General features: G+C 43.0%; 1 protein-coding gene across 1 annotated transcript in view; it reads left to right on the forward strand.

The window, feature by feature from the left end:
* Window positions 1-22,906, forward strand: part of LOC122931701 (myeloperoxidase-like) — a 90,771-nt gene that overhangs the window by 61,955 nt on the left and 5,910 nt on the right. Inside the window, exons 4-12 of the mRNA XM_044285771.1 lie at window positions 6,695-6,870; window positions 11,242-11,362; window positions 12,646-12,775; window positions 15,691-15,897; window positions 16,263-16,578; window positions 18,528-18,688; window positions 18,853-19,105; window positions 19,238-19,408; window positions 20,407-20,644. Of these exons, the coding sequence (XP_044141706.1) occupies window positions 6,695-6,870; window positions 11,242-11,362; window positions 12,646-12,775; window positions 15,691-15,897; window positions 16,263-16,578; window positions 18,528-18,688; window positions 18,853-19,105; window positions 19,238-19,408; window positions 20,407-20,644 (1,773 nt within the window). The remainder of the gene's footprint in view (window positions 1-6,694; window positions 6,871-11,241; window positions 11,363-12,645; window positions 12,776-15,690; window positions 15,898-16,262; window positions 16,579-18,527; window positions 18,689-18,852; window positions 19,106-19,237; window positions 19,409-20,406; window positions 20,645-22,906) is intronic.

The raw sequence follows: 22,906 nt of genomic DNA on the forward strand, positions 1-22,906 counted from the left end.
CCGACATGTCAGAGCTGCTGCATAAAGTGCGGGCCGTCTGTTCGCGCTTCCGGCGTTCACATCCTGCTGCTGCTCGCCTGTCTGCGCTACAGCGTAACTTCGGCCTTCCCGCTCACCGCCTCATATGCGACGTGCCCACCAGGTGGAACTCCACCTTGCACATGCTGGACAGACTGTGCGAGCAGCAGCAGGCCATAGTGGAGTTTCAGCTGCAGCACGCACGGGTCAGTCGCACTACAGAACAGCACCACTTCACCACCAATGACTGGGCCTCCATGCGAGACCTGTGTGCCCTGTTGCGCTGTTTCGAGTACTCCACCAACATGGCCAGTGGCGATGACACCGTTATCAGCGTTACAATACCACTTCTATGTCTCCTTGAGAAAACACTTAGGGCGATGATGGAAGAGGAGGTGGCCCAGGAGGAGGAGGAGGAGGAGGAGGAAGAGGGGTCATTTTTAGCACTTTCAGGCCAGTCTCTTCGAAGTGACTCAGAGGGAGGTTTTTGGCAACAGCAGAGGCCAGGTACAAATGTGGCCAGCCAGGGCCCACTACTGGAGGACGAGGAGGACGAGGATGAGGAGGAGGTGGAGGAGGATGAGGATGAAGCATGGTCACAGCGGGGTGGCACCCAACGCAGCTCGGGTCCATCACTGGTGCGTGGCTGGGGGGAAAGGCAGGACGATGACGATACGCCTCCCACAGAGGACAGCTTGTCCTTATCCCTGGGCAGCCTGGCACACATGAGCGACTACATGCTGCAGTGCCTGCGCAACGACAGCAGAGTTGCCCACATTTTAACCTGTGCGGACTACTGGGTTGCCACCCTGCTGGATCCACGCTACAAAGACAATGTGCCCACCTTACTTCCTGCACTGGAGCGTGATAGGAAGATGCGCGAGTACAAGCGCACGTTGGTAGACGCGCTACTGAGAGCATTCCCAAATGTCACAGGGGAACAAGTGGAAGCCCAAGGCCAAGGCAGAGGAGGAGCAAGAGGTCGCCAAGGCAGCTGTGTCACGGCCAGCTCCTTTGAGGGCAGGGTTAGCATGGCAGAGATGTGGAAAACTTTTGTCAACACGCCACAGCTAACTGCACCACCACCTGATACGCAACGTGTTAGCAGGAGGCAACATTTCACTAACATGGTGGAACAGTACGTGTGCACACCCCTCCACGTACTGACTGATGGTTCGGCCCCATTCAACTTCTGGGTCTCTAAATTGTCCACGTGGCCAGAGCTAGCCTTTTATGCCTTGGAGGTGCTGGCCTGCCCGGCAGCCAGCGTTTTGTCTGAACGTGTATTCAGCACGGCAGGGGGCGTCATTACAGACAAACGCAGCCGCCTGTCTACAGCCAATGTGGACAAGCTGACGTTCATAAAAATGAACCAGGCATGGATCCCACAGGACCTGTCCGTCCCTTGTCCAGATTAGACATTAACTACCTCCCCATAACCATATATTATTGGACTCCAGGGCACTTCCTCATTCAATCCTATTTTTATTTTCATTTTACCATTATATTGCGAGGCTACCCAAAGTTGAATGAACCTCTCCTCTGCCTGTGTGCTAGGCCTAAATATATGCCAATGGACTGTTGCAGTGGTGGCTGACATGAAGCCTGATTCTCTGCTATGATATGCAGACTAATTCTCTGCTGACATGAAGCCAGATTGTCTGTTACGGGACCTCTCTCCTCTGCCTGGGTGCTGGGCCTAAATTTATGACAATGGACTGTTGCAGTGGTGGCTGACGTGAAGCCTGATTCTCTGCTATGACATGCAGACTGATTCTCTGCTGACATGAAGCCAGATTGTCTGTTACGGGACCTCTCTGCTCTGCCTGTGTGCTAGGCCTAAATATATGCCAATGGACTGTTGCAGTGGTGGCTGACGTGAAGCCTGATTGTCTGTTACGGGACCTCTCTCCTCTGCCTGGGTGCTGGGCCTAAATATCTGACAATGGACTGTTGCATTGGTGGCTGACGTGAAGCCTGATTCTCTGCTATGATATGAAGACTGATTCTCTGCTGACATGAAGCCAGATTGTCTGTTACGGGACCTCTCTCCTCTGCCTGGGTGCCTGGGCCTAAATATATGACAATGGACTGTTACAGTGGTGGCTGACGTGAAGCCTGATTCTCTGCTATGACATGCAGACTGATTCTCTGCTGACATGAAGCCAGATTCTCTGTTACGGGACCTCTCTCCTCTGCCTGTGTGTGTGCTGGGCCTAAATATATGCCAATGGACTGTTGCAGTGGTGGCTGACGTGAAGCCTCATTCTCTGCTATGACATGCAGACTGATTCTCTGCTGACATGAAGCCAGATTCTCTGTTACGGGACCTCTCTCCTCTGCCTGTGTGTGTGCTGGGCCTAAATATATGCCAATGGACTGTTGCAGTGGTGGCTGACGTGAAGCCTCATTCTCTGCTATGACATGCAGACTAATTCTCTGCTGACATGAAGACAGATTCTCTGTTACGGGACCTCCCTCCTCTGCCTGGGTGCTGGGCCTAAATATATGCCAATGGACTGTTGCAGTGGTGGCTGACGTGAAGCCTGATTCTCTGCTATGACATGCAGACTGATTCTCTGCTGACATGAAGACAGATTCTCTGTTACGGGACCTCCCTCCTCTGCCTGGGTGCTGGGCCTAAATATATGCCAATGGACTGTTGCAGTGGTGGCTGACGTGAAGCCTCATTCTCTGCTATGACATGCAGACTAATTCTCTGCTGACATGAAGACAGATTCTCTGTTACGGGACCTCTCTCCTCTGCCTGGGTGCTGGGTAGTGTTGAGCGCGAATATTCGAAAAGCAAATTTTTTTCGCGAATATCGCAACTTCGCGATTTCGCGAATATTTCGAATATAGTGCTATATATTCGTAAAAACGAATATTCATTTTTTGTTTCCCCCCCCCCCCCCCCACAAAATTACAGTACACATATAATTGATTGTTTCCCAAAGGTCCAACAGCTCAGATCTTACTCACATTGCCTAGAAAGTGATTGAGGCGCGAATCTTCGTAAGGCGATTTTATTAGCGCACATGCGAATATCGGCACGTCCCAGAACAGAGGCAAAGGGCTTTGCATTCATACATTAGTGAATTGAGTTGCGAATCTTCGTAAGGCGATTTTATTAGCGCACATGCGAATATCTACACTTGTCCCAGAACAGAGGCAAAGGGCTTTGCATTCATACATTAGTGATTGAATTGAGCTGCGAATCTTCGTAAGGCGATTTTATTAACGCAAATGCAAATATCTACACTTGTCCCCAGAACAGAGAGGCAAAGGCCTGTGCATTCATATAGTATAGCACCATATTCGCGAATACGTAGAACTTCGTAAAATTCGATTTACGAATATTCGTATTTTTTATTTTACTTTCCACCTTACAGATTACATTGATCTGTACTCTGTCAACTACTGTCATCACCCCCCACTGTATCTCGATTGATTCCCAAAAGTCTCACATTCCCTAGAAAGTGATTGAGGTGCGAATCTTCGTAAGGCGATTTTATTAGCGCACATGCGAATATCTACACTTGTCCCAGAACAGAGGCAAAGGGCATTGCATTCATACATTAGTGATTGAATTGAGTTGCGAATCTTCGTAAGGCGATTTCATTAGCGCACATGTGAATTTTGCATAGCATATGTATTATGCGATGCGAAAATTCGAATTATCGCATATGCGAAATAATAACGAATTTGAATAATCGCGAATATTTTACGAATATTCTTTCGAATATTCACAAAATTTCGCGAATTCGAATATGGGACATGCCGCTCAACACTAGTGCTGGGCCTAAATTTATGACAATGGACTGTTGCAGTGGTGGGTGACGTGAAGCCTGATTCTCTGCTATGACATGCAGACTGATTCTCTGCTGACATGAAGCCAGATTCTCTGTTACGGGACCTCTCTCCTCTGCCTGTGTGTGTGCTGGGCCTAAATATATGCCAATGGACTGTTGCAGTGGTGGCTGACGTGAAGCCTCATTCTCTGCTATGACATGCAGACTGATTCTCTGCTGACATGAAGCCAGATTCTCTGTTACGGGACCTCTCTCCTCTGCCTGTGTGTGTGCTGGGCCTAAATATATGCCAATGGACTGTTGCAGTGGTGGCTGACGTGAAGCCTCATTCTCTGCTATGACATGCAGACTAATTCTCTGCTGACATGAAGACAGATTCTCTGTTACGGGACCTCTCTCCTCTGCCTGGGTGCCGGGGCCTAAATATCTGAGAATGGACTGTTCCAGTGGTGGGTGACGGGAAGCCAGATTCTCTGCTATGGAACCTCTCTCCAATTGATTTTGGTTAATTTTTATTTATTAAATTTTTATTTTAATTCATTTCCCTATCCACATTTGTTTGCAGGGGATTTACCTACATGTTGCTGCCTTTTGCAGCCCTCTAGCTCTTTCCTGGGCTGTTTTACAGCCTTTTTAGTGCCGAAAAGTTCGGGTCCCCATTGACTTCAATGGGGTTCGGGTTCGGGACGAAGTTCGGATCGGGTTCGGATCCCGAACCCGAACATTTCCGGGATGTTCGGCCGAACTTCTCGAACCCGAACATCCAGGTGTTCGCTCAACTCTAAACACTAGTATTAGTATATCTGCCGGTAAACCTGACTGTCTTAGATTTCAGGTATTGGAGGTGGGGCGTCAGTCACCAAGGAAAGGGGATTGGGACAGACGCATTTTACAGAAAGAGGCCCAGTGGATTCACAGGTTAAAGACTGTGAACCCACTGGGCCTAAATGAAAAACTGACCTTTGGCTGCTTCATATAGGCAAAATTGAGGGTTGGGGACATTGGGTAGAAAATTACCCACTAGAGTGATCTAGAAGGGATGATCCTGAGTCACTAATGAATGTTGACATGGAGCCATCCTGGATACTACACTTTGGCCATAGACTTGAGATTAGATCCCCTCTGATGGTGGTGTGTTGACTCCTGGGTCCCCTTCTCTGGCTTGTGTTGCTCCCCTCCACTTCCAGGCACTCCTAATATTGTTATAAAATGACCTATCAATCCTGATCCCCATCTGAAAATTATTGGTTTCCCTCTGTGTATTAACTGTACATTCATTATTAATTTTAGATTTTTTTTAATATACATATATTTGCACTTCTCCCACCTTATATCTGATCCACCTTTAGGTGCATTCCCCCGTTCCTCTATGGATGTGTATCCCATTTGGGAACACATCTGCAATAGTATTTCTCCTATGATGGAGCGGAGGTCCTTGCGTTCCACTGTGGAGCACAGGACATGGGTAGTTTATACTTGCTCCAACCGGGAAGCAGTGGTAGTAGGCTGGATTTTGGGCCTCTCTAGTGCGTGTCAGGCTGCAACGTACAAGGCCGTCACTTGCTTCCGCCTAGCAGGGCTGTGATTCTACCTCCGGTGGGCGTGCCATGCTGGAACGCATGGGTTGTGGCGCGCTCCCGGTGTAATGGAGGCTAAATACTGTGACACACAAAATGGTAGAAACTTAATGCACAACAATACCGATTTCATACATGCGACTTAGCCATCACTATAGAAACTGAAGATATCACTGTACAATATCCAGAGTTGCAATGCATCAATTGCATGTGCCTGAAGAATGTACTAGTGACAATATAGATTTATATGAATTCTCATTAATATCATTGAGTTGTATACACACCATCCCCTTAGATTGTAGGAACTTGATTGGTCACGTCCTACTTCGCGCTAAACTGATTGTTACACGTTATTGGAAGCAATCCATTTCACCGACTATAGCAGAGGTTATACAGGAGATTAACAAGTCATGTAGATATGAGAGTTTACTGCCTCCCACGGTTATCTCCCTTAAATCCAGGATTCTCACTTGGGATCTATGGTTCCATAACTCCAACTATTCCCCCTGAATAACCAAGACGTTCCTGCATTGAGAGGGAAGACAGTGGGGTACGCCTAGTGGATACAGGTCTCTCGAACCTGGGTAGACTACGTTAGGGATCATCCCAAACCCCTTCTTTCCTCCCTTCTATTCCTCCCCCCCCTTACCCCTCAATGTTATGGTCTATGTGTTACAGACCTCACCAGATATGCAATTTGTACTTCTATACTATTGTATTATGAGCAAGCCTACTGCGTAGGCACGTATTGTTATACTTTGGAATAATGCGAATTTTGGCTCATCTTGCCAAGTTACAGAAAATGCCAATAAAAACGATTTCTTCTAATATCATTGAGTCAATCTCTATGAGTCAGAAAGTACAATGGGGGGAATTTATCATCCCTTTTATGCCTGGTGTAAAAAAGTTGTGACTTTTTAAATGCCATTGCTCCTAAATCTAGGGCCAGTGGCATTTTTACACCACTTTCGTAAAAGAGGACATGGTGGGGGCAGAGTTTGGAAGGGGCCATTGGCTCTGGCACATTTATCATCATTTACATCAGTTTTGGTGTGAACGATGACTTAAATCTTCACCAGCTACGGGTAGTATTTTTCAGTTTAGGCGCATGCACTACTAGAACATGCCCCTAATTAATGTCAAGGCTCATCATAACAACTTTCGGTGGTGCAGGGAATATCAAAGACCAGTGTACAATGCCAGTCTTTTATAAATCCAACTCCCACATATTTTGCATATTTTGCGTCAAACATTTTTGCAACCAATATATCTTCAACATAATTTTAGGTTAAAGACACGATCGAAAAGGGAAACTGCAAGATTTCAAGATGTAATGGCTTTCTTCAAGCAACCTGTGGGAACAACCAGAAATGTTATCCGATCTGCAGATTACTTGGATGTGACGCTCCAGCTAATAACTGAAAAGTTGAAAACTACCCAACCTGGCCCCTTCAATGTTTCAGGTATGTAAACATATTGTACAGTGGCAATAGAATAGAAGTCACACCCGGGCACTGGTTCCAGAGGTGGCACACAGGTTCATCTGGCACATAGGAATACATCGTAAATGGCACAGGGTAGGTGGCGGGTGCTTTTTTTATTTGGAGGAGCTTCAAGTTATGCCTCTGATACAATAGAACTAAAATCTACTTATAGAAAGTAAGAACTGCCTGCCTGTTGTTATATTCAATTCAACTATAGTGAAATATACAATAATGAAGATTCAGTCAAAGCTACCAGTCAAAATTTTTTGGCCAAGACTAATAAAGAGTGGCCAACCCGTGGTGGAGATCATACTTACCTGGTCCCTATCTCTGGGGTCGGTGTCTATCACTCCCAGGCCTGGATCTTCCTCTCCCTACAGCGCTGAAAACAATATAACAATATCCGTCGACAGGGGAACACAGTCTGTCATAGTAACCTACTCCCCTTGTCTGATGTCACCAGTTGTCGTGACACAAGGGGAGCAGGTCACAGGTTTTCAGTGCTGCAGAGAGAGGAAGCTGGGCGCGACAGACACTGAATGCGTAGAGGGGTTTACAGTATTCATTCATTGCTGACCTAACCCCAGAATAGGCCATCATTATCTGAATGAGGGGAGTCACACACCCTGTACTTTCTCCCATAAGATGCTGGGAAGTAGCCCAAGCGCTGGATGGAGGCACCAAAACTAGACAGGGTCGTCCATTGTGTATTAGACAGAGCTGTTTCCTTTACCCTAAGTTCACACCTGAGCGTTTTACAGCGCGTTCCTACGCGCTGTAAAATGCTCAACAAGGAGAAACCAATGCTTCCCTATGGGAATGGTCCTCACCTGGGCGTTTTACAGCGCGTACGATCGCGCTGTAAAACGTCCGACGCTCAAACAAGTTCTTGAGCTTTTTTTTGGGCGTTTGTCGCGCGTTCCCGTACATAGACTTTCGGGAACGCGCGACAATGGGCGTTCGCTTGTCTCTGTATGCGCGATTGTAAATGCCCGTACAATCGCGCATACAGAGCGCTTGTTTCAGAACGCTCAGGTGTGAACCCAGGGTTAGTGCTGCTCCCATTCTCTGAATGGAAGCAGTGTTGTAGTAAATAGCTCCATCCTCTACACAATGGATGGAGCAGTGTAGTCCCAGTTCCTATTTCTAGCCAAAGCCAAAGCTACTCCCGAACAGATAATCAGTGGGGGTGCCAGGTATTTGACCCCTGCCAATCTGATTTTGGTGGCCTATCCTGAAGATAGGTCATTAAATATTATGTAAAAATACTGGAAAACTCCATTCATTTTCTTTTTTTTTTAAAAACCTTTCCAACTAGTGTTGGACAACTCCAAATTAAATGAATTGACTTTGATCCAAATTTAAGGAAAAATTTAATTTGCCACGAATCCGAATTTCCTTGCGCTTTATGGTAACGAATCTTTTTTTGTTTTTTTTCCTAAATTGGCTGCTGCATATGTTTCAAAGTGAAAGTAAGAAGTCCGGGAACACAATATGAGCCATAATGGCATGCTGCCAGCCAATCAACAGATAGCTATCCCCTGTGATGTCAGAGCTCTATAAAAGCCTCATTCCATGCAGTCGTCTCCATTTTACTGTGGACTGAGCAAAGGGAAAGACGTGGCAAGCGCTAGGGACAGTGTTTTAGAAAACGTTTAATTGTACAAAATTGGGAGAGTTTTTAGACACTGTATGGAGAGCATAGGGAGACTGCAGGGACAGTGTAATCGACCTGTGCATCTGGTTCAACTGCTGCACCATTCATTCTTAATCTTTTCTGTTATGCAAAGACTTGTTATACACAGACTCAGTGTCAATCGGTGGTCTAATATATAGGTGTGGTTCTCTAGTACACTTGCTGTGCAATTAATACTTAAAGGGAACCTGTCACTGGGATTTTGTGTATAAGGCTGAGGACATGGGTTGCTAGATCGCCCAGTCCCCATAGCTCTGTGTGCTTTTATTGTGTAAAAAAAAACAATTTGATACATATGCAAATTAACCTGAGATGAGTCCTGTCCCTGATTCATCTCAGGGACAGGACTCATCTAAGTTTAATTTGCATATGTATCAAATCGTTTTTTTTTACAGACTAAAAGCACACAGAGCTATGGGGACTGGGTATTGCGGATGTGCTAGCGGCGATCTAGCAACCCATGTCCTCAGCTCTATACCCAAAATCCTCGTGACAGGTTCCCTTTAATCTGTTCTGTTATACATAGACTTACTGTGCATCAGACTTAGTCTCAACAACTGGTCTAATAGATAGGCGTGTTTATCTAGTACACTGTTGTGTTAGGGTCCATTCACACGTCCGCAAAAGGGTCCGCACCCGTTTCGCAATTTTGCAGAACGGGTGCGGACCCATTCATTCTCTATGGGCCCGGACATGAAGCGGAGAGCACACTATGTGCTCTCCGCTTCCGCATTTGAGGACCGCGGCCCCGAACTTCTGGGTTTTGGCCCCGAACTTCCGGTATAGGCATTTCTATAGCGGGTGCCGGCCGGGTGTGTTGCGGATCCGCAATTTGCAGTTGTCATGGCTCAGGAACAATCTCTGTGCCGTCACCTATCCTGCAACTGCTTCTTTCTTTTGCTGCTCTTTCTGCTCGGGAAGTAATGCATGCTGCCGGCTCTGATCTGATTTTCAGTGAAGACGAGCTTAGTGAGGACACTAAGCAGCTACAAGCCAGCAAAGACTTAGACGAGCAGCTGAAAGTGCAGCTGTCCAAGTTGCTAGTACTACAGTCCCTTCTTTGAATATTGTGGACTCTGAATATTTAAGAGAACTAATGGCTTGTTCCCACCCAAGGTGGTGAGTCCCAAGCTGTCATTACTTCTCTATAAAGCTGTACCAGTCCTGCTTTCATATGTTGAGCAGAAGGAGGATGAAGACTAGGAGGAGGACATAAACACCCAGGAACTTTTTACAGAACTAGGTGGATTATCTGCCAAGCGACAGTATAGATGCAGGAGGAGTATGAGGTGCTAGAGGAGGACGATGCACATTACCCCGACAGACCGTGGAAGTATGCAGTGGAGATGGAGGCCAGGAGTCCCTTCGAGTTCCTTGCACAAATGGCCAGATGCAAACTCAATTGCTTAAGTAATGACAGCCGCATTATGACCATTCAGCAGAGGGATAACTACTGGCTCTCCACAATGTTGGACCCTCGCTACTGGTCCAAAATGGGGACCTATTTTACACCTTCTGACAGGGATGAAAAACACAACTACTATAAAGACATCCTTTGTAGTCAGTTGGTCACTGCCTATGTGTGCCATTGCCTGTCCTGTGAAGGTCTAAACAGGGGGTCCCTTTGAGCTCATGCTCCACTGCCATGACTGCTGGAGGGTGGTGGGGGGCAGGAACAGCACCAGGTATATAGGCAGCATCTTAAGTCTTGAGTCTCTGATGAGCACTTTTCTTCAGCTGCCTACAGCAGAAACAACTTAACAGCAGCAGGACATGGAGCAGAACCTGAACTAGCAGGTGATAGAATACTTGGACTGCACCCTGCCATCCCAGATCCAAGATCGCCTGGATTACTGGGTAGCCAAACTTGAATTGTGGCCACAACTGAGTTTAACTGCAGGCCAGGATAGACCTGATTTAAAGTGCTTCATGACAAATTAATTTGGTAACAAAGAAAATTTCTTGGAGATATTCAGCAAAGCGACCAAATGTTTTAAAGCTCCACTCATCTCTATTTGCAACAATTGCACTAAAGCTTTTAAAATAAAAGAGTAAGTCTTAATTAACAATATCTCAGCAAATATGTTAGCAATAGGTAGGAGTGACTGCGGGAGCAAACCACATAATCACACAATGTATTTTTAATTAAGATTGTTTAAAAAGTTGCTTTTTTTTTTTGTTTAGAGACATATTGGAGCAAAATTTGCTTTGTATTAAAGTGGTTTTCCGGGATTTTGAAACTGATATCCTATCCTCAGGATAGGTGATCAGTACCTGATCGGTGGGCGTCTGACAACCAGGACCCCTACCAATCAACAGTTTTAAAAGACACTGGCGCTCCTGTAAGTTCCACAGCCTTCTCCGTGCTTACCAAGCACAGCGCCGTACATTGTATAGCGGCTGTGCTTGGTGTCGGACCACCACCGTTCAGATACTGATGATCTATCCTGAGGATAGGTCATCAGTATAAAAATCCTGGAAAACCCCTTTAAGTAGCAAGATTTTGGATCACAGGACACAAGTGTTGTACTGAAATATCTACCTAGCCTTGAAATAGATCATCTATGATGTGTTAACATTTTACCTATGTTGCTTTTAGTATATTGACCATCATCACTTATAGGAATTATACGTATGCACATTGTACTCAACAGATGTTCTAACAGAGGAGCAAAAACAAATTATTTCTCAGCTGACTGGATGTGCCTATCAGTACCTGCCAAAAGTGTGTGACCCTTCACCGTACAGTAGCATCACTGGACAGTGTAACAATAGGTAAGGAATCTCTCAATAGATACATGTAAATGTTTTCAGAAGCATGGCCCACAACTCCTCAACAGCCATACGAAACACTGATATCAAGTTGTGAGAAGTGTTTGATATTATAGTTGTCAAATGAGCAAATGCTTGATAAGTAAGGGGACAGTTACTTTTTCATTCAGGTAATATCATAACTCAGGCTTCTTTTTGTCTAATATTGCATTTTGTTTAAAATACATATGGAAAAAAGGAACATGTGACAACACAAAAAACAGATTACAGCATGGGCAAAAAGGTCAATTACCCCTGTGACTCCTTCATCATCCATCCAACATGAATTTGAATTTAAGAATTTCCCTCCTTTCACATGTCTTTCCCAGCAGCCTCCACGACATCATTTACATTATAGGGTTACTAAAATAATTGCCTTAGTCGAGTTTCTGATTGTTTTATCATCCAACTTCCTTTGCATGTTAAATATACATTTGTATGGAACTCCTAACCTTAAAAAATTACAGAAACTCAAATTGTTCTGAATTATTGGACTGATGTAAAAATATGTACTTGTAAGTGTAGTGAACATTTAGAAGATGGCATACAATGAAAAAAAAAAATATATTAAATACCTTCAAATTTTTGTGTCATGGTGGTCATCTAATTTCCTATCTCTGTTGATCTGTCTGCTTATGATCTTGTGACATTTAGGCCCTATGCACATGACCATATCTGTTTTGTAGCCCTCAAATCGCAGATCCGCAAAACGCAAATGCGCTGTGTTGCACCGCATTTTTTTTTACCTTTTTGACTTCAATGGGTCTGCAAGCCAATTTTTTCAGACAAATATAGGACAAGTTCTATCACTTTGAGGCATGCTTGAGGCTGATTGGTACAAGATGTGAAGGAGGCCATCTATGTAACAATGGAGAAGCCAAGCTTGAATAGAGGCGAGGCGAGGCGAGGCGAGGCAAGGCAAGGCGAGGCGAGGCGAGGCGAGGGGGGGGGGGGTTAGACGTCTATTGAACCTTCACAGACACTTTGAGGCATAGACATATAAATTCGGAAAACACACAGATCATCCATGTGCTTCCGTACGTATGTCTGTTCTACAAAATGCAGACCACGGATTTATTGAAAACAATGGGTCCACAAATAAAATGTGGACAGCACATAAACCTCATCTGTATTTTGATGAACCGCGATTTGTTGACTACAAAACAGGTATGATCCTGTACATAGGGCCTTAAGACTATATTGTTGTTCTGTAGAAGGATAAAGTATTTTTATTACAATTTTTGCAGAAAGAAGCCTATTCTTGGTGCATCCAACACTGGTTACAAACATCTTCTCAAGCCAGAATACGAGGATGGTATATCACTGCCACGAGGCTGGACTAAAAGCCGTCCCATTAATGGGTTTACTCTACCATTGGTAAAAAATATATATATATCCTTGCAAGAAGATATTTGCTTTCTAATAACTGCCAGTTGCTTGCAAGATAATTTGTATTCTGATAGTAATGTGAATTTCTATAATATACTTCTCCCAGGGGGGTGTCCTCTTTGGGAGATACCTTTTTGTTAGAAGGGTCACCTGACAATAAGTTGATCATAAGGTCTACTGTTGCTGGGGAAAACCAATAATTATCTGTGTGTGAGGGACTGAGCAGCAAGTGTTAAAAATCCCTACTGTTCTCCCAGAGGAAAAATGTAGCATTACACGATTCACCTGTTGATAACTGTACTACAACCAATGTTACCACCCATGCATTACTGAGTATATATATATATATATACAGTGCCTTGCAAAAGTATTCACCCCCCTTGACTTTTTTCGTATTTTGGTGCCTCACAACCTGGAATTAACATGGATTGTTTGAGGATTTGCTTAATTTAATTTACAGAACATGCCCACAACTTTGAAGATGTTTTTTTTTTATTTATTATTATTGTGAAGCAAACAACAAATAGGACAAAATAACAGAAAAAGTCAATGTGCATAACTATTCACCCCCCCCCCCCCCCTAAAGTCAACACTTTGTAGAGCCACCTTTTGAGGCAATCACAGCTCCAAGTCGCTTTGGATAAGTCTCTATAAGCTTGCCACATCTTACCACTGGGATTTTCTACCCATTCCTCCTTGCAAAACTGCTCCAGCTCCTTCAAGTTGGATGGTTTGCGCTTGTAAACATCAATCTTTAAGTCTGACCACAGATTTTCTGTTGGATTGAGATCTGGGCTTTGACTAGGCCATTCAAACAAATTTACATATTTCCCCTTAAACCACTCAAGTGTTGCTTTAGCAGTGTGTTTGGGGTCATTGTCCTGCTGGAAGGTGAACCTCCATCCTAGCCTCAAATCACGCACAGAGTAGTGCAGGTTTTGCTCAAGAATATCCCTGTATTTAGCACCATCCATCTTTCCCTCATCTCTGACCAGTTTCCCAGTCCTGGCTGCTGAAAAACATCCCCACAGCATGATTCTGCCACCACATTTCACTGTGGGGATGGTGTTCTTTGGGTGATGTGAGGTGTTGGGTTTGTACCAGACATAGAGTTTTCTTTGATGGCCGAAAAGTAAAATTTTTGTCTCATCAGCACCTTCCTCCATACATTTTGGGAGTCTCCCACATGCCTTTTTGCAAACTCACAAAGTGCCTTTTTGTTTTTAGATGAAAGTAATGGCTTTCTTCTGGCCATTCTGCCATAAAGCCCAACTCTATGGAGTGTACGGCTTATTGTCGTCCTATGTACAGATACTCCAATCTCTGCTGTAGAACTCTGCTTCTCCACCAGGGTTACCTTACGTCTCTGTGCTGCCTCTCTGATTAATGCCCTCCTTGCCCGGTCTGTGAGTTTTGGTTGGCGGCCGTCTCTTGGCAGGTTTGCTGTTGTGCCATGATCTTTCCATTTGGTTATGATAGATTTGATGGTGATCCTGGGGATCATCAAAGATTTGTATATTTTTTTATAACCTAACCCTGACTTGTACTTCTCAACAACATTGTCCCTTACTTTTGGAGAGTTCCTTGGTCTTCATAGCAGTGTTTGGTTAGTGATGACTCTTGCTTACGTGTTGCAGCCTCTGGGGCCTTTCAAAAAAGGTGTGCATATGTAATAACAGATCTTGTGACACTTAGATTGCACATAGATCGACATAATTTCACTAATTATGTGAACTCTGAAGGTAATTGGTTGCACCAGAGATTTTTATGGGCTTCCTAACAAAGGGGGTGAATACATACGCACTTGCCAATTTTCTGTTTTCTATTTCTAAACAATAGTTTTATTTATATATTTTTATCATTTCACTCCACCAACTTAGACTATTGTGTTCTGATCCATCACATCAAATTCAGATTAACAAAACATTGAACTTAAGGCTGTAATGTACCAAAATACGAAAAAAGTCAAGGGGAGTGAATACTTTTGCAAGGCACTGTATAACAAAAGTGGTGGGTACCCCCACAAAAAAATTTCAATGTCTCAATAACTTGTCATGGTGCTGTAAGTATCAATTACAACTTGACAACCACATCTCATGCTGTTCACAAGTCGACTTTCTGTATGCTGAGTCATGGATCCCACTCTTCTTGAAGGGCATCCAAGTCATTGAGGTTCTGGGATATAGAGTTATGAGCCTCTACATGGTGACTCAGATGATCCCATAGGTTTTCAATGGGATTCAGGGCTGGAGAAAGTGCAGGCCACTCCATTTGAGGTACCCCAGTCTCCAGCAGCCATTCCCTATTGATGCTACCTCGATGAGCTGGTGCATTGTTGTCCATGAAAATGGAATTAGGCCTGTGTTTTCCATGCAGAGGCACAATGACTGGATTAATGATATTATTCAAGTAGTATGGGCTTGTCACTGTACCATTCTCAAAGTGTAGGCCAGCATCGTTGGCAGCTATCATTTTTGATCATCGTGAATCGCCTTTCATCAGTGATCAGTGATCCTTCGTCCAGCGTAGATGCTCCCTGGTCCACGCAAGACGGTGATGTCTGTGTCCAGTGGTGTGGTCAGGTACCCTTGCAGGTCGTCTAGCAGTGCACACAGACCACGCTGATGTAAACAGTTTCAAATGGCCTGACATGACACTTGGGTGCCTCTCATCTCCCTTAAATGTGCCGGGAGTTGTGTTGTATTCATCATCCGGTTCCGCAGGTCATTATTCACAATGAAGTGGTCATCAGTGTGGAATGTGGCCAAAGGACATAATCTTATATGCCTTTCTGTGACTCTCTGTATCACTGTTGCATATATACATGTTTAATGACAAAGAATTGGACTGCGAGATATAACAAATTCCCATGATTTACCATAAACAAACAAATTCTTCAACAGGCACGTGATGTGTCAAATGAAGTAGTGAAGTTCCACACTGAGTCATTGACATTGGATGAAGGTAGATCGCTCATGTTCATGCAGTGGGGTCAGTGGCTAGACCATGATACTGACCTCGCTCCCGACACCCCTGTAAGATCAACATTCTTTGAAGGCGTTGATTGTGAAAAGAGCTGCATGCAGGCACACCCTTGTTTCCCATTAATGGTAAGATTTTTATTTTTATCACTGGTCAATGTTCTGGCCATATTTTAATATATTTGGATTTGAATTGTTTGTAACCAAATTCATCAGTATGAAAGAAGTAACAACAGAACATACACATATCACAACTGAAATTAAAAATGTTTATTTAAAATTATTTCAAACCCAATGACAACTTTTATGTTTGGGTGGACGTCATCTTTTGGAAAACTTAATTCTAAAGTTTAAATTAGTTTACTGCAACACCAAATCATTTTCTGTAAAACATATGCACTATATCAGATCTACATTCACATTATTTTGCACGATGGAAGGTACACATCTAAAAAGTCTTTAAACTAATTAAGTATAATATTTTTATATTTTAGATCCCGCCAAATGATCATCGATATGTTAATGGGTCTGAATGCATCCCCATGTTTCGCTCAGCCCCAGTGTGCAGTTTGGTAACTCCAGTTCGTAGACAGATTAATGCCCTGACCTCATATGTTGATGGAAGCCAGGTGTATGGTAGTGACATCAAACTAGCCACCATGCTTCGTAACAACACTAACCAACTAGGTTTATTGGCAGTTAATCAGCAGTTTACTGACAATGGCTTCCCCTTCCTGCCTTTTAATGGAAATACAGAAGACCAGTGTGCCAGGACAAACCAGTCATTAGGAGTTCCTTGTTTTCTGGCAGGTGAGGTTAAGTAAGATCCTTTGATGTGCTTGATGGAATTGAATGTGTAATCATTAGATGTGTTAGTGAAGGTGTGAATGGCTATTTAACTACTGGGATGATGTTTACAGATGGCTGCTTCAGCTTAAATACAAGGCCTCCTCATCTACTCTAATAAGCCAATTAGTTAACTTGAGGGTGTTTAAGGTTCCCCTTTAGTTACAACATGTGCTACTGGGGAATAAATTACACGTCTGTGCCTCAATCTGTAGTAATTGTCCCCAGAAATTGTCCTCATTGACATACTGTATGTCTGTAAGAAACTCTTCCACCAGAACAGAGTATTTTTTAAAATCAACAATGAGTTTTTGGCTGTTTTTCTTTTTCATTTTGGCAGTATTATGCCATTAAACATGTAATACAAAATACTGTCCTTCTGTAACAATCAATGTAATTTGTATCCTGGGGGCAACAGAACATCTGGGCCTAAATAGAGATTTACGAACTGTTCTAAAAAAGATACTATTTCAAGCTAGACTCCTTATACTCAGGAAATGGGTAGGGGTGGACCCTCCAACAGTGGGACAGTGGAGGAAAGCAGTGGATAATCTGATTAAGGAAGAACGAATGATGGAGGGCCAAAGTAGAAAAGCAAAAAAAGTTGATGAAATATGGAATAACTGGGTACTTTAGGGCTGGATAGACTATTATTATTTATTTATGATTTTATTTTTTTATTTTTTTCTTCTTTTGTTGGTCGTGGTTACGCATATCTCCTCCCCCCTCCCTCTCCAAAGGGGTGGTAGGGGGTGGGTAAATGGGAAAGATGGTTTATGATTATTAATGTATTTGTCTTTTCTGTGTATTGGAAAATAAAAAGAATAGTATAAAAAATAAAATAAAAAAAACAATCAATGTAATTGATTAAACCTTCTACATTGATAAGTCCTCTATTGTCAGTTTACTGCTGCTGTGAGTGATAAGATAAGGATAAAATAAAAGTATGTTGGCTGTATTCTTTTGATAGGCTTAGATAAAGATGTCCACTTTGATTAGTGTAATGGCTGATGACCTAAATCGAGTAACACCTCCTCTCTCTGGCAAACAGTAAATGGCCAGACTGAAATAGTTAAGCAAATAAGAGGAAATTAAAGAACCAGCACAGGAAGCAGTATACATGGAGTGACTACAAAACATAATATCCAGAAAACTGTCCAACGTTTTTATACAGGAAATGTTACATAGTTTATTCACATAAAAGGCTGATAGGTGTCCCTTTAACACCCTTTTATATCAAGGTTCATTCAATTGCTCTGAAATGATTTATTCCACTCAATGTGCTGTTTCAATTTTCAAAATGAGCTTGGCTGAGCTGCAGTGCCTGTCCATGGGTAGGATTGGCACTGTTTTTGGTGAAAAAAAGGTGAATATTTTTTCTAATCATGGGCAACTAATTTAAGATGCTTCTAGACATATGATGCCACCAGGCTAGCACTGCTTCATTCACCTAAATAGTAGGTGAAGCCAGGGTCAGAAAATATGCATTGAAGGTGGCTTGTGATGACAGACTTGTGATGACAGACTTGGACAGTGGGGGCACTTCTCTGAATAGCAGCTAAACCAACTGTAACTCTATACAGACATGGGAATGCAGCATTCAAAGCTAATTTTCTGCGTGATGGTGAACCTTCAAGCACATAGAAAATCATTATTGGAAACCTGTTCCCATCCTATATAATAGGTTGGTGTCCATTTCGGGGCCTAAATTGAGCTAAAAAATTCTCTTTAAGGTCATCTTCACAAATACATATTATTTCAAAATTGTTTTTATTTTTAACTTCAGTAGGTCAAAGACAAGAGGTTAATCCTTCCATGTACACAATAGCCACAAAGGAGTAATCAAATCTTATCCCACAATGTATGAGAGAAAAATCTTGGTATAGTTTGGTGATGACTTAAATTTCTTTCAGGGGACAGTCGAGTTAATGAACAACCAGGAATGACAGCATTCCATACGCTCTTCTTGCGAGAACATAACCGTATTGCGACTGAGCTGCATGAGTTAAACCCAAGTTGGTCAGGAGAAATATTATATCAAGAAACCCGGAAGATAATGGGAAGCATCCAGCAGGTGTAGTGTATATATATAATGCTGCTGTTCTCTCGTGTGGCACCGGGGTCCTCCCAGGAGTGGAGGTCCTGTTGTGAATGCAGAACATGCTTCACCTATAGCTACACTACTGTCTAATCTATCTTTCTAAATATGTATATGACACTTTTCTTTTTGGTTGACAGAAAATAACATACAAAGATTGGCTGCCAATGCTGTTGGGCAGTGAGATGTCAAAAGTTCTTCGCAGATATAAATCTTACAATGAGGATGAAGACCCTTCAATATCAAATGTGTTTACCATTGCCTTCAGAATGGGTCATACCCTAATACAGCCATTTATCTACAGATTAGCAGATGGTTACAGACCCTATTATCCAGAACCAAAAGTCCTGCTCCATAAAACATTCTTTACCACATGGAGGGTGGTGAGACAAGGTGAATTATTCTAAATTTGCTTCTCAATACTCATAATTATATATTGTTTCATTGTTATTGTTATTGTTCATGGACCTGTATCAAGTCATTCAGCACCATACTCTGTTAATGTATATTATACCGTTCATGCAGGTGGAATTGATCCTCTACTCCGTGGAATGATAGCCAATAAAGCCAAGCTAAACTGCCAGGATAAGATGGTGGTTGATGAACTAAGGGAGCGTCTCTTCGAGATGATCAATCACACTGGTCTTGATCTAGCTGCTCTTAATATACAGAGAGGACGAGATCATGGTTTACCAGGTAGAGTAAGAAATTTGCAGTAGCATTCTTAATTTAGAAAAAGGCTAGACAATTACAGAGAAGATGGTGGAAAGATTAATAAGAATCAAACCCCCCAGTTCACTCTAATTTCACACCAGAATCCCATATTTGTAACCGTTGTAGCCAATAACTGGCATTAACGGTTAATTGCCCAGAGCGGCAAGTTACCGCTTTGCCTCTGCAGTCATGTGCTGTTATTGTACAAAGTATCAATAAGACTAGTGATTGGCTGCAGTGATCTCATAAGTAGGAGATCTGGTATGATGGGGACAAAAATGGCAGAGATGGACGCCAAGATGCTGCAACTGTGGCACAAAGGTGATTAGTGTTTTTGTTTTTTTACATAACCTTTTTCCAGTAATTCATTTTTAATTTTAAGCCCAACCATAAATCCATGACAGTATACATTCATCCTTACAAAGCAAGGGGCCGGATCAATATTTTGTATATTTTAGTAAAAAGTTAAATAAAGTATTGTGGAGATATATGGATGGGATTTGGCTTAGGGAGGGCAGGTTAAAAAATCAGAACCCCTTTAATGAAATTTTGCCCATATCTTCTCGTCCAGTCCTGGCAAGGTATGAGTGTCATCACTGATGTTATATACATTGTTGGCAGGAAGCTTTAGAAGGAGGAGAGGCCAGCCTTCGGCCGGGTTTGGTTTGATAATTGCATCTGGAAAAAGCAGAAACTGGAACTATGACTTGTTAACATCCGGGGCTGCAGTGGTGATTGCAATAGGAGAGGACACAGTAAAACAAAATCAAATATTCTGGGGATATCTAGATGTAGTTTTGCTTAGAGTGGGCAGTTTAAATGAATTTGGGTCCCAGATATATTCCCTTTAATGTAACTCAATACCCTCCTAGCCTTTTTCTTCTACTGTATTAGCTATTTTGATGTCTTGTGGTCAGACAGATTTACTATTGTTACTATAGTGAACCTATTTCTATATTTCCTTTTCTTTACCACACAAGGATACAATGCATGGAGAAGGTTCTGTGGCCTTTCTGCTCCACGAAACGTAGATGAATTATGTACTGTACTGAAAAATAAGAAGCTTGCCGAAAACCTAATAAAATTATATGGGACGCCTGAAAATATTGATGTCTGGGTTGGAGGAGTTTCTGAACCTTTGGTTCCCAGAGGAAAGACTGGAAAGCTGCTTAGTTGTTTAATTGGAGAACAGTTCCGTAGAACTAGAGATGGAGATCGGTATGTATCAATTCTCAGTAAAAAAACAATACAATAATGCCTCAGTCTCACGTAAGTGTTATGGTCAGTGATTTCCATCAATTATTGTGATCCCAAACCAGGTGCGGCTCTAAACACAGAACAGGTGCAGATCTTTCCCTCACAGCCGTTTCAGACCTGAGCGTTTTACAGCGCGTTCCTACGCGCTGTAAAACGCTCAACAAGCAAGAACCAATGATTCCCTATGGGAATGGTCCTCACCTGAGCGTTTTACAGCGCGTACGATCGCGCTGTAAAACGCCCGACGCCCCAAGAAGTACAGGAGCTTCTTTGGGGCGTCTTGTCGCGCGTTCCCGTACATAGACTTCAGCGGGAACGCGCGACAATGGGCGTTCGCTTGTCTCTGTATGCGCGATTGCAAACGCCCGTACAATCGCGCATACAGAGCGTACGTTCAGTACGCTCAGGTCTGAACCCAGCCTTATACCTCATGTCTGTGGAGGCTCCAATCCTGGTTTTGGCTCACAGTCACTGATGGGAATCAAAACCACTGATGTGTAATTGAGGCTTCATCAGATCAGTAAGATCCAGTCACTGGTATCTTATTGGTTTGGATGTCAGGGTAGATAAAGGTTTTGGTTAGTATTCCAAAAATGTACATGGCTTGCTGTCTCAAAGTCAAAATACTCGATAATAAATTCAGGACACATGACAGGCCTTTTTGTTTTTAGGATCTGTCTCTTAAGTCCCATATTACACAGACTATGAATATGGCACCCATAGGAATCTATGGGTCAATACATTACCAATGTATAGCCGTATAAAACTTATCTAATCATAATGCAGAACAAAAAAAAAAAGGAAAAGTAAATTGGGCTAAACATTTAAAGGGGTTCTCCGGGAAAGATAAAAATGAAAATAGTGAAAAAACATGTTCCTATAAATAAACTCTTAAATGTTTTTAATTGTTTATAATGGCTCCTTTAGTCTAGGGAACAATCAGTCAAGTAGCTAAAATGGCGGCTCTTCGATCTGTGATCATAAAATCCATCCTTCACGTGACACTGCAGGATGGCCGGTGTGAGAAAGCAGAGCACATAGCCCTATGTAAAGTCTGCCAGTATCGGCACTGTGATGCTGTATATTATGTGCAGATGACAGCTGAGATAACTGCTCCGCTGTGTCCCTGTGCTTCAGAAAGGACCTCATCCCATACTCGGAGACTGAAGGGTGGGAATGAGGAGCTGACGCGCTGCTGTTGGACAGGAGCATCTCTAGAAAAAACCTCAGCCTGCCAGTACGGGACGAGAAAACTCCTTTCTGAAGCACAGAAGTGCTCTGCTTTCTCACACCGGCCATCCTGCAGTGTCACGTGAAGGACGGATTTTATGATCATAAATCCAAGAGTCGCCATTTTAGCTATATGACTGATTGTTCCCTAGACTAAAGGAGCCATTATAAACAATAAAAAACATTTAAGAGTTTATTTATAAACATATTTTTTCACTATTTTCAGTTTTATCTTTTCCGGAGAACCCCTTTAAAGATGTTGTAAAGCTGTTGCCATACTGTGAGGCATGTTACCAGTTGATACTGTAGAACAGGGGTGGCCAACCTTACAGACACAAAGAGCCAAATACAAAAAAAGTATGACTATCAGGAGCCATAAGCTATACATTTACACACATATTTTTCACCCTACAAGATGCACCCAGGTTTTAACAAAGAAAAATAAGAGAAAAAAAGATTTTTCATCTGATCTGAGGTCTGATAAAAATACTATTTTCTTATTTTTCATTAGCAGAGAAAAAAATAAAAATAAAAAATATTTTTCATCAGACCTCAGATCAGACTCCTAAATCAGATCCCAAATCCTCATCTGACCTAAAATAAGATCCCCAAACCTCATCAGACCTCCAAATCAGACCCACAAAATAAGAACCCCAATGCTCGGATCAGACAACACAAATCAGACTCCCAGTGTCAGACCCCCAATGCTCAGATCTCCTCCCTAATGCTCAGATCTCCCCTTCATGCTCAGATCTCCCCCTTCTCAGATCTGACCCCATGCTCAGACCTGACCAATCCATGCTCAAACAAGACCCCCCATGCTCAGATCTGCCCCCCATTCTCAGATCCCACCCATGCTCAGATCAGAACCTCCCATGCTTAGATCAGACCCCCAAGCTCAGTTCTATAATTTAAAAACATCTCTTCCCTCTCCTGATCAGGCACTGGGCTCCTGCTACTTTGCAGCTCTGACACGTCAGGTCATAGTGCGTG

The sequence above is a fragment of the Bufo gargarizans genome, chromosome 3 (genome assembly GCF_014858855.1).
Source record: "Bufo gargarizans isolate SCDJY-AF-19 chromosome 3, ASM1485885v1, whole genome shotgun sequence".
NCBI lineage: Eukaryota > Metazoa > Chordata > Amphibia > Anura > Bufonidae > Bufo > Bufo gargarizans.